This window comes from Muscardinus avellanarius (genome assembly GCF_963383645.1).
Source record: "Muscardinus avellanarius genome assembly, chromosome: 8".
NCBI lineage: Eukaryota > Metazoa > Chordata > Mammalia > Rodentia > Gliridae > Muscardinus > Muscardinus avellanarius.
In genome coordinates this window covers 62,942,226-62,956,095 of record NC_137794.1, presented here as the reverse complement: position 1 = coordinate 62,956,095, position 13,870 = coordinate 62,942,226, and the positions used below count along the sequence as shown (strand labels likewise).

The window sequence follows — 13,870 nt, the reverse complement described above, 5'->3', positions numbered from 1 at the left end:
ATCTCTGTTGCCAGGCACGTGGTAAGCGCTCAGTACTGTGCACTATCATCACTGTTGCCGTTACTGGTATCCTTAACAGACACATTCGGTCCTTCAACTTTTCTCCACAGGGCACGGTGTCCAACTTCTGCTAGCCTATAAGGTTACTCTGAGCAAGTGTCAGTCTGCCTGTCTGTCTCCCCCCTAATGTCTGGACAGTGGCCCTGAGCCGAAGTGAGGACATGTCAGGGTCTGGGTCTTTCTCTGGGTTAATGGGTATTGAATCCAGGGCCTCACACATAGGAGGCAAGAGGCCCACCACTGGCCTGTACCCCAGACGACAGGTTGATCAATGCTTATCTTGTCTTCCATGCACAGCAAGGCAGATGTACCCTATCCATGTTGGGCCTTGACACATTTGTATTCAACTCCAGTGTTGTATTTGGCAATGGGTTCCTGCCTATCAGATGTTTTTACATCTTGGTTCGGTCATCTGGTATAATTATTCTCCCCAGCTTCCTGTTCCATGTTATTAAATATCATAATTAAATTTTTACAATGATTTTCTGATGTAGCCAAAATAAAGCAATCCTGGAAATTAGTTTTTGAAGTTCTTCTCAGAGGCAGAACAATACCATTTCATTAGTTAGGCTATCTTGAACGACATACATCTAACAAAAGCCTCATTTTAACTGACTTAAACAATAAGTGGAATTGACTGACTCAGATAACCCAAGAGCAGCCAGGCAGGGAGGGTTCGTGGCATGGTGTGACTGGCCTGTGGCTCCGGGCCTCTGTAATTCTCCCAGCTCTGCCTCCCCTTGGTTTGGTCTGTAATAGGTTGAGTCCCGACGAAGACAAGATGTGAGCATAATGTTCCCAGGCCTCTCCTCTGCCGCCCTCCCGTTTCAGGACACAGAGAGAGGCCTTTCCTTCCCAGTGATTGACAACAGTCCTCCCTCCCTTTCCTCACCCCTCCCTCCCCTCCTTGTGGTACTAGGGACATTCCACCAATGAGCTACACTGATAACTCCTTTCTTACTTTATTTTTTGTTTTGAAACAGGGTCTCACTAATTGCTGAGGCTGTCCTTGAACCTGAGATCCTCCTGTCACAGCCTCTCAAGCACTAGGATTACAGGCATGCACCACAACACCTGGCTACATTTTTTACTTTAGACAACTAGAACCAACCCCTGTAGGACTGGCAGAATTACTACTGCCTAGGCATGAACCAATCATGTTGGCGACATTTTTCTTGGGCCATGTGTGCCTAAAAGAAATAAAATGATATCTCCTTACAACATCCTAAAAGTCAGATTTTGCTGTAATTCAGATAGTACTTCAATGGTTATGATTATTTAGTTAGGGATTAGCAATCTCTTTCTTAAGAAGCCAGATAGCATATATTTTATAATTTGTGGACCAAGTGGCAAAGCCAAGGCTATTAGGTATGTACTTTTTTTTTGTAACTATTCAAATGTAATCATTTAGATGGGTATGACAGTTTGGGCCTGTAACTCTAATACTTGGAAGGCTGAGAAAATAGGACTTCAGGTTCGAGGCCAGCCTCAGCACTTGGCAAAAATCCTATTTCAAAATAAAAAATAAGGCCGGCCGTGGTGGCGCACGCTTGTAATCCCCGCACTTGGGAGGCAGAGACAGGAGGATCGCGCAGGTTCGAAGCCAGCCGCGTACACTGGCTTAGGAGACCCTGTTTCCAAATAAAAATGTAAAAATAGGTCTGAGAGTGTAGCCCGGAGGTAGAAGGGCTTCCAGGAACCCCAGTACCACCAAAAAAAAAATAATAAAATAAAAATAAATAAATAAATAAATAAATAATAAAAAGAATAAGAAGGGGCAGGAGTGTTGTTTAGAACACTGTGGATTCAATCCGTACTACCACAAAAAGAAGAGAAGAAGAAAAGGAGGAAGAGAAGGAGGAGGGGGATTGAAAAATAATTAAATTGTTCTTAGCTTGAGGGCTATAAAAACCAAAAACAGCCAGATTTGACTCCTGGGTACACAGACTCCTGCACAGTAATAAACAGTTGATAATTAGAAAGATTTAGAATTAAGAAAAAAGCCAAAAAATAATTTCCACTTTGAAAAAAAATTGCATGTGCAAAAAAATGGAAAAGGAAATTTTAAAGAATGTTTATGATAAAATTTTGCAAATTATGAGCTGAACTTTTCTTTGTCCTAAGAAAAAGACACATCGTTTTTAGAACTGGATTCAAGTTACGTAGTCCCAACTCAGTAGGAAGTATTCTAGGCTTTGCAGCCTCATCCTCTCTCATACTTACCTCCTTTGCTATAATGTGAACAGTCACAGGCGATAGGCAAATGAATAGCACCTTATTTACAAAAGCAAATAATGGGCCAGATTGGCACAGGGGCCTTGGGCGGCTGACCTTTTCTTTATAGACTCTTAATACTTCAACTGCAGTTGCTGTCCTGCACCACTGAGAGGTTTGCAGCAGGACAGCCTCAGCAACTTAGGGAGGCCCTTTGCAACTCAGTGATACCCTGTTTCAAAATAAAGAATAAAAAAATAGGGCTGAGGGTGTAGCTCTCAGGTAGAATGTCCCTGGATTCCACCCCCAGTACTGAAAAAAAAAAAAATTGGCTGATACAAAATCAGTCTGGCCAATGCTTGTCTTTTCCAGATGGGAAGTTTCACAGCCACATTACCCTTCATTTTTAAAAGAATGATGACTTCACTGTTTTTGAAAAAGAAATGACATGTTTATTATTATTTTTTAAGGTGAGGCAATATAAGAAAATACAAAGAGGATTTTTTAAAAAGCATCCCGGATCCCATTGGCCAGTAATAAACATTATTAATATGTAGTAAACATCATTCCACACATATCTTTGCATATATTCAGATGAAGAGACGGAAGAGTGCAAAATCAGAGGGTGACTTGGGGAGCGTGCCATGGTGAGTGGGTATGGAGAAGGGGAAGCATACCGCACATGTTATTGTAATGAAAAGAGGGGAAGCAGAAGTTTTGCTTGAATTTAGTGGAGAAACAGAAATTGAGGTGAAACTGAAGGAATTGTAGAACTTCAGATGAATGGATCTTCACAAGAGATATTAGTTTCTAAAAGATCTCTCTAAAGTTAAGAAAAAAATAATGAAAATCATTAGGATGCTAAAATCACCAGTTTTTAAAAACTAAATATATTTCAATTTCAGACTGTAACTACTGAAAAGTCTATTCCTCGTTACGAAAGTGAAGAAATTAGTATTCACACTTCCTCCCAAGTACTGATTTGGGCTATTTATATTACTGTCACACTGTCAAGGTTTCTGTTCCATGCTCATCATTTTCAGAGTTGTTCGGTTTCAATTCAATATGAAAACAGAGTCAATACTCACCACGGATGCTTTTTACCATAGCTTCTTCATTTCTGAGTTTTGAATTCTGACTCATCATTTTGCTGTCTGAGAGTTTTCTAGAAAGTGCATGAGTAGTATATTTCCCCAACTGATTCACATATGCACGCGTATCTGTTGCCTTTTTACTGAAGGACAGCTTGGCTGGTGACCCAATTCTCAGTTTATCTCTTCTTATTCTCAAGACTCCCCAGGTTTTACTCCACCATCTGGCTCCAAGTGATGGTCTAATAAAGCCAGAGGCCAGCCCTCCTTTTATTCTTTAATATGGCTTCCTCGGTCAGCCTGAACGGCCACAGGGCATTTTATTCCACACTTTCACCCGAGTTACAATTATGAATGGGTGCTATGTACTGGGCTGTATTCTAATGCTGAGCACTGTTGGAAATGACTTAGTGTGGGGTATTCTGTACCAAATTTTGTTGGGATACCATGCGTCCATTTGAGCTACAGATTTAAGTCTTTATATTAAGAAAGTTGTCTTCTATCTCCAGAAGTTTGTCTTCTATTATGTCTTATTATTTTCTTTGTTTTGGTCTTTTCCATTTTCCACGTGTTGTGGTGAACATTAAGTGGGTTAATATATGGAAGTCACTCAGAAGAGTGCCCGGCGCTCAGCTGGAGAGGAGACGGCGTACGGGAGAAGGAAGAGGTCCTCTCCAGACTGCAAGTTTTACCCTTCCTTCTCATCTCCGTCTCTCTACTCACTTTCAGAGCTTAGTCCTTATTCATTTTTCTATGGTTTCCTCTAGTCTATCCACCATGTCTTGAGTGTATCCTCGGCCGTTTTCATTCTAATATTTTAATGTTGAATGTAGACTTCCTTTCCATATTGATACATTCTTCATTTCTTTTTGAATAGTCAAATTTTATTTTTCGTCTCTTCATGTGGGTTTATAACTTGAATTCTTGTAACCCCCAAAGTGAGCTCTTTTTTCCCTTATAAACAAGAAAGTGATCACTGTAGCAAGAATTCCTGTGAGATAACAGAAGACTGTCTTATCCTTTTTATGTTTTCTGGGTGCTATGTTTGATGATGTTGTTTCTTCATTGGTCTTTTGTTATGTTCTCTTCATATCTGAGCTCCAGGCCTAGGTAGGTTCTTTAATAATCTCTCTTTTGTTGTTATTGTTGTTGTTGTTATTGTTGTTGTTGTTGTTGTTATTGTTGAAGCCAATAACAATTTTATCCACAAAAATGGGGTGTTTGATAGCTTAAACTTAGTTTCCATGACTATCAATTTATCAAGTTCACAATTCTTATTTTACTTGGGAGTATGTTCTCTTGGTGTATGGAGCAGATTGTTGTGACTCATAGAAAAGCCATGTTACATGATAGGCTCCTTAAGTCCTAATTTATCCGACCCCTTCCCCAGTGTGCACGTGCACAAGCAAACTCCATAGCCAGCTTACAGGTCAGTAGGACAGTGTGTCGCCCTCATCTCCAGTCACTCCAAGTCATCTCAGGGCCTACACCTTGGATGGAGTAGCCAGAGGGGCGCCCCCACTTTTCTGTGGCCTGCCCACATCCTTAGATCTCTTTCGTTCAAGTCTCTTGGGCATGCCTTCCTGAATTAAAAGACTCACTTTTCGTGAAATCTGTTTTTTGCTTGAGGTCTGAGGATGTGGCGTCCACTCTCAACTTTCCCTTGTTTTCATCTAGATTTCATAGGGTCTGGAAATTTAACTCGATTTTCATTGCAATATTTTCAACAAAAATGTAATCTGAATTACCATAAAATGTCTCTGTCCAAACAGGAAAAAAAAAAAAAAAGAGGGGTGGAAGAGAGAAGAGGGAGATAGGAAGGAGGGAGAACTGAGGAGATAGAAAGGAAATAGGCAGATAGGGAAGAGGCCTCAGAAGAAAAAGCTTAATTTCCTGCTCTTCCACAGAGCAGAGATAAGAAGGACCAAAGCTTCACAAAACCATCTGTTTACTAATCAACAAACCCAGGAGACATCACTGGAACAAGTCTGACACTCCTACTGAAAGGAGACTCTTCAAAGGACATGCAAATGATACTCCTACTGAAAGGAGACTGTTCAAGGACATGCAAATACCCTATGCAAATTCTGAGAGCTGCTTCCCAGAATTCCCAGAATCCCAAACTCACCACAACCAACAGAGGACATGCAGACATGTATAAACCCCCTAGCACAGTCACCAAGAACCCCCTCCCCTTTGGGGCGCTTTTCTCTCTTGCAGGTTGCGTTAGCTTTTTTTTTTTTTTTTTTGGTGGTGGTACTGGGGGTGGAACCCAGAGGCTTTCTACCTCCGGACTATACTCCCAGACCTATTTTATATTTTATTTGGAAACAGGGTCTCACTAGGTTGCTGAGAGCCTCACTAAGTAGCTGAGGTTGGCTTCAAACCTGTGCGATCCTCCTGTCTCAGCCTCCCAAGTGCCAGGATTACAAGCGTGCGCCACCACGCCCGGCTTTCACATTAGCTTTGAGAGAAGGTGGAGTGCAACTGAAGGCATGTGGCCTGGGATACACTCGGTTGGTGACCTGAAGGCAGCTGCTGGACAGCAGAGTCCCGATAGCCCTAGAGGTGTTCTGCCTTTTTCCCTATTCCTTTCTGGCAGATCACGCGGACTTTGGGAGAAAGCAGCTTGCAACTGAAGGCATTCAGCTTAGGCTACCCTCAAGTATTGTCCTGAAGGCAGCTGCTGGACTTCAGAGTTCTGACAGCCCCTTAGGGGTGTTTGGCCACTTTTCCCTATTCCCTGCTGCTTCCAATAAACCTTTTACTCCCCTTCCTGCAGTCTGCGGGTGTCATTCTGCGCTCACCGTAGACAAGAACCCGGTAAGGAAATGCTGAGTTTCTTCTCAAGAAACTCCGTTTCATCTTTGAGAAACGCCGGGTTTCTTCTCAAGAAAATCCCCGTTTCAGAACTAGAAAGAAAAATGGGCATACTGACTCATAAAACAGAGCAGTGCAATGTTGATGCGTTGGCTTCAGGCACAGCTGGATCTAGGAGTTTAAAATGTCATCCTTGAATTTGATCACTATCTCATGCCTTGGTTCTGTTTATATACCACTTCCCTTACAGATCCTCTCTCCACTAGGGAGTAAACGGAAGTGAAAGACCACACTGGGGAAAGGTCGCCAAGACCCTTCCTCAAAGGCCCTGGTAAATGTCCCAGGAGGAATCCAGAGGGCCTGGCACTGCTGAACTAACTGCCACAGCTGGGGGATGGAGAGCTGTGACAGGCAGCCCTGGGCCACACAGCCACCCAGGGAAGGGAGGTAGGGAAGGCAGGCTCGGCTATTGTGCACAGCCCCACCGAGCAGGATGTACTATGCAATGTGAGAGGGCCTGTCCCCCAGAGGGAAGTTTGCCTGGTAAACAAAACAATCCCACCGTCCTGCAGTGTCAACTTTGCTCTGGGCTTTATGGTTTGTGGTTGGAACCATTGTTTTCTGATTCACTGCCGTCTGTCTTCCAGTGTTTCCACTCTTTGCTGCTTTCATTGATTTTCTACAGAACGCTTTTGCTTGATCATCTTTAAGCAGAAGCCCACTTCTCTTACTTTTTTATTCCCACAATACCAAGGGCACTTGATAGTTTCTAAGGAAGGCTTTTAAGCCCTGATAATATTTCCATGACCCACAGTGAGGGCTGGGAGGGGACGGGGTAGAGGAGCAGTTCTTCTCATCTCAGAGGCTAGAAGAGTGAGCCCCTGGGAGAGCCAGGAAGCCGACGCTAAGCACGAGAGCCGAAGCAGGTCGCTGAGAGAGAACCAAAACTCACTCCCAAGATTCTGGGTCCGAGCGAAGAGCTCTGGGCTCTGTGACAACTGAGTGCCTTTGGGCTTTCCCCTGAAGGTCACGTTTCCAAACCAGGACAGTTTGAACAGCATTTGTACAGAAAGCCTTCAGAGGTGTTGAAGCACACAGAGAAGGGCCCGGTGGGTCGGGCCACTGGCTGGCTGGCTGGAGATGGAGATACATACTTTTTCTTGAAGGCAGCTTTATTATTGTCAATCCGTATGGTAAAACAAAGTGAGATGAAGTGTTGCTGGGGGGCGGGCCTTCCATCCTTCGGCGAATCTCTAAATGGACACAGGAGGTTGTCACATCTGACCTAGGGACTGAGGATGACAGTCCCAGAAGTGCTTGACGCTGGTCTTCTCTTTTGGAAAATCACGTCATCTCCACTATCTTGTTTGCAATGACAACTTGCTTAGCAAATCCTTTCTACAACTATAATGAGCATAAAGTTAAAACTCCAGGTCATCCTATATCTGAATTATCCATATTTTAAATGAAGGATGTACCAATCAGTGCAGTCTCGCTGTAATCAACCACTCCTTCTTCTCCAAAGGCCAGTCAAGCCCAGAAGGAGCCCAGGCAGGAGCGAGCCTGTCCGGGCCTGCTCCGCTCCCTTCCACCGTCTATCCGGTGCCCTCCCTCCCCTCCTCTCTCTCCCTCCTCCTGCCAGCCCCTCGCTGACAAGCCTTCATTTCCCACTTGATGGTCTCAAGATGAAAAAATGTTAATTGAGGGTAGGGCTCATGCAAGAAAACTGGGAAGACTCCACGGCAGAGCAAAGATCATTTCTTGGAATTATTCACTTAAATGTTTACAAGAAACAATTATCAAGTGTCCCAGACTGATTCATAAATGTAATTAATGGGAGAACGGCTAAGAGTTTCCATTTTCTGGTTCGTTTTAATCCTACTGTGTAAACTTTCTTGTTGGCACGGCTTCCCCAGAATTCCACCCGACGATGAAAGGAGGTAACGATTCATAAAGCAAAAATGTTATGGAAAGTTCACCTTGCCAGGGTGAGGACACTCAGACGCAGTCAGAGCAGCCTTGCAAAACAAAAGGCAGCCGGTCAGCGCTGCCGCCAATGCCTCAGAATTGTGGACAGTCAGGAAGGAGCGCTTCCAGTCCCCAATGGGCTTGTCCTTTGCTGTTTGTGGGATAAAATATGTAATTGAAAATGCCCTTGTTGTCCCAGACTCAGGAAGACATAATGAACTCTGGCTTGCCGGGTTTGTTCTACAACATCTGAAGGTTTGTAAAAATAAATAAACAAATCACATAGCTCTTGTCTGGGGTTTCTAGTCAAGTTTCATTACTGTAAGGATGGATGAAGCAAGATAAATGTTTCCTTTTTACCAGGGCACTGAAAGGAACACAAGTTTCCCTGCTGCCTTTTATGTCTCTGTGCTGAGGCCCAGGGCCTATTCTTATTCACCGACTGGAAAAGATTGGTCTGCAATGGCCAGTTTGATGTTTTGTGTTCAACTCCCAGAGTCCCAATTTGAAGTTGTTCTCTTCCACTTAAGGAGACATTTCGCTTTTTCTTTAATTTAAAAAAAAAAAAATGTTCTGAATGCAGAGTGACATCACGAGGATGAGGACGAAGGGGCGGCCTAATAGGAATTCCGCGCGTGTGACACGCTTCGGGCTGTGTCAGCAGACAGGTCAGCGCGGCTAAACTAACAAGCTGCCAAGCTGCCACTTCGGGGAAAAGTTTTTCAGCTGTACGTGTGTACGAGCCAAAGTCAGGCCCGAAATCTAAAGTGAGAGCAACAAGTACTTGGTCTTAAAATGGCTCATGGAATTTTATCTTGTTAAGCAAATTCCAACTGGGCAGTTGTCCACGATGACCCAATGGAAAGTCCTGGAAGAAAATATCTTTAACTGAGTGACCCTGCCTGGTCCAGGACTTTTAAAGTAACACACCAGGGTAAGAATACACATGATCCACACAGAGTACGTCTGTTTCTCCACGAGTCCTTAATATGATAGGAAAAGTGCTTCTCGGGGAAGCCCTGTCTAGGAATTTGATTCAAAATAATTTCCAAGCATTCATTTATGAGGGGTTAAGAGCACAGGCAACTGAAATTCGCAGGACTGTTCTGTTTTGACCACTAGTTAATACACTAAATATTTCATCCAGATTTCTACTGGAGAATAAAATAAAGTGTTCATTCTTGTGGAGTTAATAACAGTAGACGAAGCCAAAGGGAGGTGACAGGAGGTTCCAGGCCAGGCCAGAATCCCAAATAACCCACAAATAGAGAGATCAGTCATCACCAGAGGGCTGGCTCAACAATCCAACCAAACTCTTTTTTGTAGTATTAGGATTGAACCCAGCACCTCACACATGCTAGGCAAAGACTCTACCTCTAAGCTATATCCCCAGCCCAGTTCATTTTATTTTGTGACAGGGTCTTGCTACGTTGCCCAGGCTGGCCTGGAACCTGCCGTTCTCTTGCCTCAGCCCCCTAGGTAGCTGGAATTATAGGCGCACTCCATTCCCCAGCGACCCGACCCTTATTCTAACAGCCCTGGGGACGCAGCGTTTTGGGAGTTATAAATAAAAGAGTTCCTGAGGATTAAAGTGGAATGATATAAAGCCAGCTCCAGTCATGAGAAGAAATCTCTCCTACATGTCCATTAACTTAAATTTTGTTTTTATAGAAAAGGAAGAATAAATGGATCATCTACATAAGACAGAGAACAAACTTGTAAGTGACAGCTACCTTGACCTGAAAATTAAATAAAAAAAATACTGACCCTCCGCTTCCGAGATGAGATGGTGAGGACGCCGTCCCTTTCAACCCCTCTTGCTCTTGGGTTCCTCTGAAGCCTCCACTATAAGTGAGCTGAAGTGGGCGGCTCTTTGCGTGACCGAGGGTGTTTGATTCTGTTAAATAAATCCCATTTATTTTCACCAGAGAGTCGGCTGTTTTCTTTGCTGTAATAGCCAGAGAAATGTTTTGTCAAAGCATTTCTTATTTTAGGAATCACTACCTCTCTGTGCTTCTTTTTAATCTAAGAATTTTTTAATTTTTTTTTTTTTTTTTTTTTTTTTTGGTATGTGTGGTACTGGGAGTTGGACCGAGGGGCATTCTACCTCTGAGCTCTATCCCTAATCCTATTTCATTTTCAATTTTTGAAACAGGATCTCATTAAGTTGCTGAGGGCCTTGCCTAAGTTACTTAGGTTGGTCTCAAACATGTAATCTTCCTGTTTTACCCTCCTAAGTACTAGGATTACAGGGATGTACCACCATGCTTGGCTAACAATTTACATAATTTTTTAAAGTTACATATTGCTTATAATCAAGTACAGAGTTTTAGGGCCAAAGCCTCTCTGAGCACACCTAAGACCTCACCATGATTTTATTCTTGGCACCATCATTTGGTCAGGTAAAAATGAGCAGGATTTTAACTGTCTTGGCTTAGAGTCGACCTGAAGGTAAACACCAGAATTTAGATTTCTGAACTACCTACTGCACTTAAGTATCTCCACATTCCACCACAACCCTTCTTCTCTAATGTTAGTATTTTGTTGTTTACAAATAATTTATTGGGCCAGGCTTGGTGGTGCACACTTAGTAATACCAGGAGACTGAGACAGGAGGATCGTGGTTCCCAGACAGCCTCACCTACTTAGTGAGGTCCTCTGCAACTTAGTGAGACCTTGTTTCAAAATAAAAAATAAAAAATAGAGCTGGGGGTACAGCTTGGAGGTAGGATGTCCCTAGGTTCCATCCCCAGTACTGGAAAAAAAAAAAAAAAAAGGTATTGGGTGCCTCCCTGACAGCAGGCACTGCCCGAGGTACTTGGGGCGCACTGACAATACAGAGCCCCTGACCTCACCTTACAGCCTAATAGGTCTAAGTGAACAGGAGGCAATACAACAATAAATAAGGTGCATGCTCGGTTATAAAATAATGAGTGGAACAACAACAAAAAGACAAGACCCGGACAGGGGAGAGGGTGGCAGGAAGTGGGCAGGCAGATGGAATCTTGAGTGGGGCCTGGTGGGGCGGGGAGCACGAGCCTTCAGCGCCATCAGGGAAGGAGGCACAGTGTTTTGAGCAGGGAGGCCAGGGTCCTGGAGGCCCTGAGGCCTGGGGTGCTGAGTGTGAGGGGAGAAGAGGAGGCCATCCAAGGGGGCTGGGAGGCCTGGCGTCTCAGGAGAGCTCTGCTCTGCATGTCCATAAGGCTTTCTGAGAGGGGTAAGATGGACTTGCAAGAAGACTCTTGCCTCACAAATGAAACATGTGTTTCGTTCATGAATGCAAACTCCTAGACTTAAAATATGTGTGACACTTGTTATCAGCAAATTGGCATAAGGAATAGTTTATCATCTCCACTGCTTCTAGACTCAAGTCTGTTAAACACAGATTTGTCAGGTCTCTGCTTGTCAAAGCGGAGGAGAGAGTGAGTCTCTTGTAAGTATGAAGGGGGCTGGGAGGGAAGGGCTTTGTAGAGAAAAAGGACGTTTTGCAAGTTTTACCAAATGACTCAAGGTTTCCTTTTCTGCATTTTAGAAACCAACAAACCGATGAAAATTAATAACAAAACCACCTCTTCTACCATTCTGACCAAGCTACCTGCTTTCAAATCTCTGAATTTTAAAACTTTTTTAAAGGAGCCAGGCATGGCAATGAACACTTGTAATCCCCGCGCTTGGGAGGCTGAGACAGGAGAATGGCACAGGTTCGAAGCCAGCCTCAGCTACTGAGTGAGGCTCTCAGGACTTAGTGAGACCCTGTTTCCAAATAAAGTATAAAATAGGTCTGGGAGTATAGCCCAGAGGTAGAAAAGCCTCTGGGTTCCACCCCCAGTACCACTACCACACACACACACACACACACACACACACAAAAAAAAAAAAAAAAAAAAAAAACTTTTTTAAAGGAACCTTAAAAATTGGCTAGTCTAACCTTCATTTCTCAGATAAGAAAACTGAGAACCCAAAAGGTGAAATGACCCGTCTAAGGGAACCAAGAGAACCAGTGGGTGTGGGAGGGAGGGGAAACACTTTTGGATTCCCTCAGAATTGGGTTCAAGTACAGGCTCTCCAATGTAGGCAGGTTGCTTGACGTATTCTTTTACCGTCTTCACTGGCCCTATTTCCCGGGGATGCGGTGGGAATTAAATGCTGTGGCCTAGCACAGGGACTGACATGGTTCTAGTACGCTTGAACTATGTCACCGTTACTTTTGGAACCCAAGACTCCTGACTTCTGTTCCATGGCTCTCTTCCTAGAACCACGCCACCTTAAATAAATACCACTAAATTACAAAGCATACTTTCTATTTTAATTACAAAGCCATTTCAGCCCACCACTATATTTTAGCATTTCTCTTCACTTCATAAATATTTATTAAGCACGAGTGTGTGCCAGGGTTCCATGTACAATTGTTCCTGTGGGGATAGAGAAGTCCCAGCTGTCACAGAGCTTCTAAGGGTCATCACAAGCATGCTCAGAGGCAGGGGAGCTGCACCGTCCACCCTCACCAGCTTCTGCAGGGAGCTTGCCAGTTACCAGGGCAGCGGAGAGTGAAGAGCCGCCCTGGGGCTCACTCTGACTCCTGATGCGTGTCTACCATCAAACTGCACACGCGTGGGATGCTCAGAGCCTCGCTGGCAAGTATGGGCAGCACGCTGTGCTCGCTCTGTGACAGACCGGGGGTGAGCCTCAAAAGAAGACAGCCCCTCGGCATCCCTACTGGGGAACACTTCCCTTTCACAGACGTTTCTTTGGCACCTGCTACATGTCATGACCTGTCTTAGGCCTTTGGGCTACAAATAGAGAAGACCACGTTTCCTACTAGAGTTGTTCGGTCTAGGAGGGGAGAGAGAGGCAGAGGGTGAAGAGGCAAACGCAGTACAACGTGGTCCCAGCTGGTAAGGAGGAGACAGAGAGTGGCGAAGACTCGGGGGCCCGCGAATTGGTCTGGGAGTCAGAGGAGGTGAAGCCTGAGAAGCATCTGGAAGGGGAACAGAAGGCAACCAGCCTGAAGAGAAAGGAGAAAAGCCACCTTCAGCGGCTGTAGTCTCGGAATCGTCCTGCCTGCCTGCAGTACTGGGGATTGAACCCAGGGGGCACCCTATCGCTGAACTATATCTCTAGCTGCTTTTATTTATTTTTTTTCATTTGGAGATAAGGTGTAGGAAGTAGCCGAGGCTGGCCTGGACTTGGTATCTTGCCTCGACCTCCCAGCAGCTGGGATGACAGGCGTGTTCCGCCACCCCAGCTAAAATCCCTAATTTTTTTCTTTTATTTTAAAATGTTACTATTTTATTTTTCTCTTTTGTTGGATGCATGTATATTAAAGACAGTCCAGATTAACAATATATACAGAAAATACTAAATTTTTCTTTTGGCAGAAGATAAATGTAGCCTGAAGAAGTGGTTTTCAATCATATACAATTTTAAGAAGAAAAATAAAGACTGTCCGAAGGGTAAAATCTCTAATTTTTAAACAAAGAACATTTTTCATTTTGCACAGAGCCCAGCAAATTAAGCACTGGGTCCTGCCTGAGCTTGGGACGGCAGGAGGAGGGACGGCAGGAGAAGGCTGCGGCCACTTCACATCAGAGCCAAGCATGCACAGGGGTAGAGTGGGAACCCCGTGCCCTGGAGCAGGGCTCAGCAAATTGCATCTCCACCAAATCTGGCCTGCCTCTTGTCTTGTATAACCTGAGATCGAACACTGGTTCTTATAT

General features: G+C 44.2%; 1 protein-coding gene across 1 annotated transcript in view; it reads right to left on the bottom strand.

The window, feature by feature from the left end:
• The window catches only part of ARMC2 (armadillo repeat containing 2), a gene marked incomplete at its 3' end in the record, with an annotated part of 126,053 nt that overhangs the window by 88,491 nt on the left and 23,692 nt on the right, over positions 1-13,870 (bottom strand). Inside the window, exon 4 of the mRNA XM_080699876.1 lies at positions 9,921-10,101. Within this exon, the coding sequence (XP_080556002.1) occupies positions 9,921-10,101 (181 nt within the window). The remainder of the gene's footprint in view (positions 1-9,920; positions 10,102-13,870) is intronic.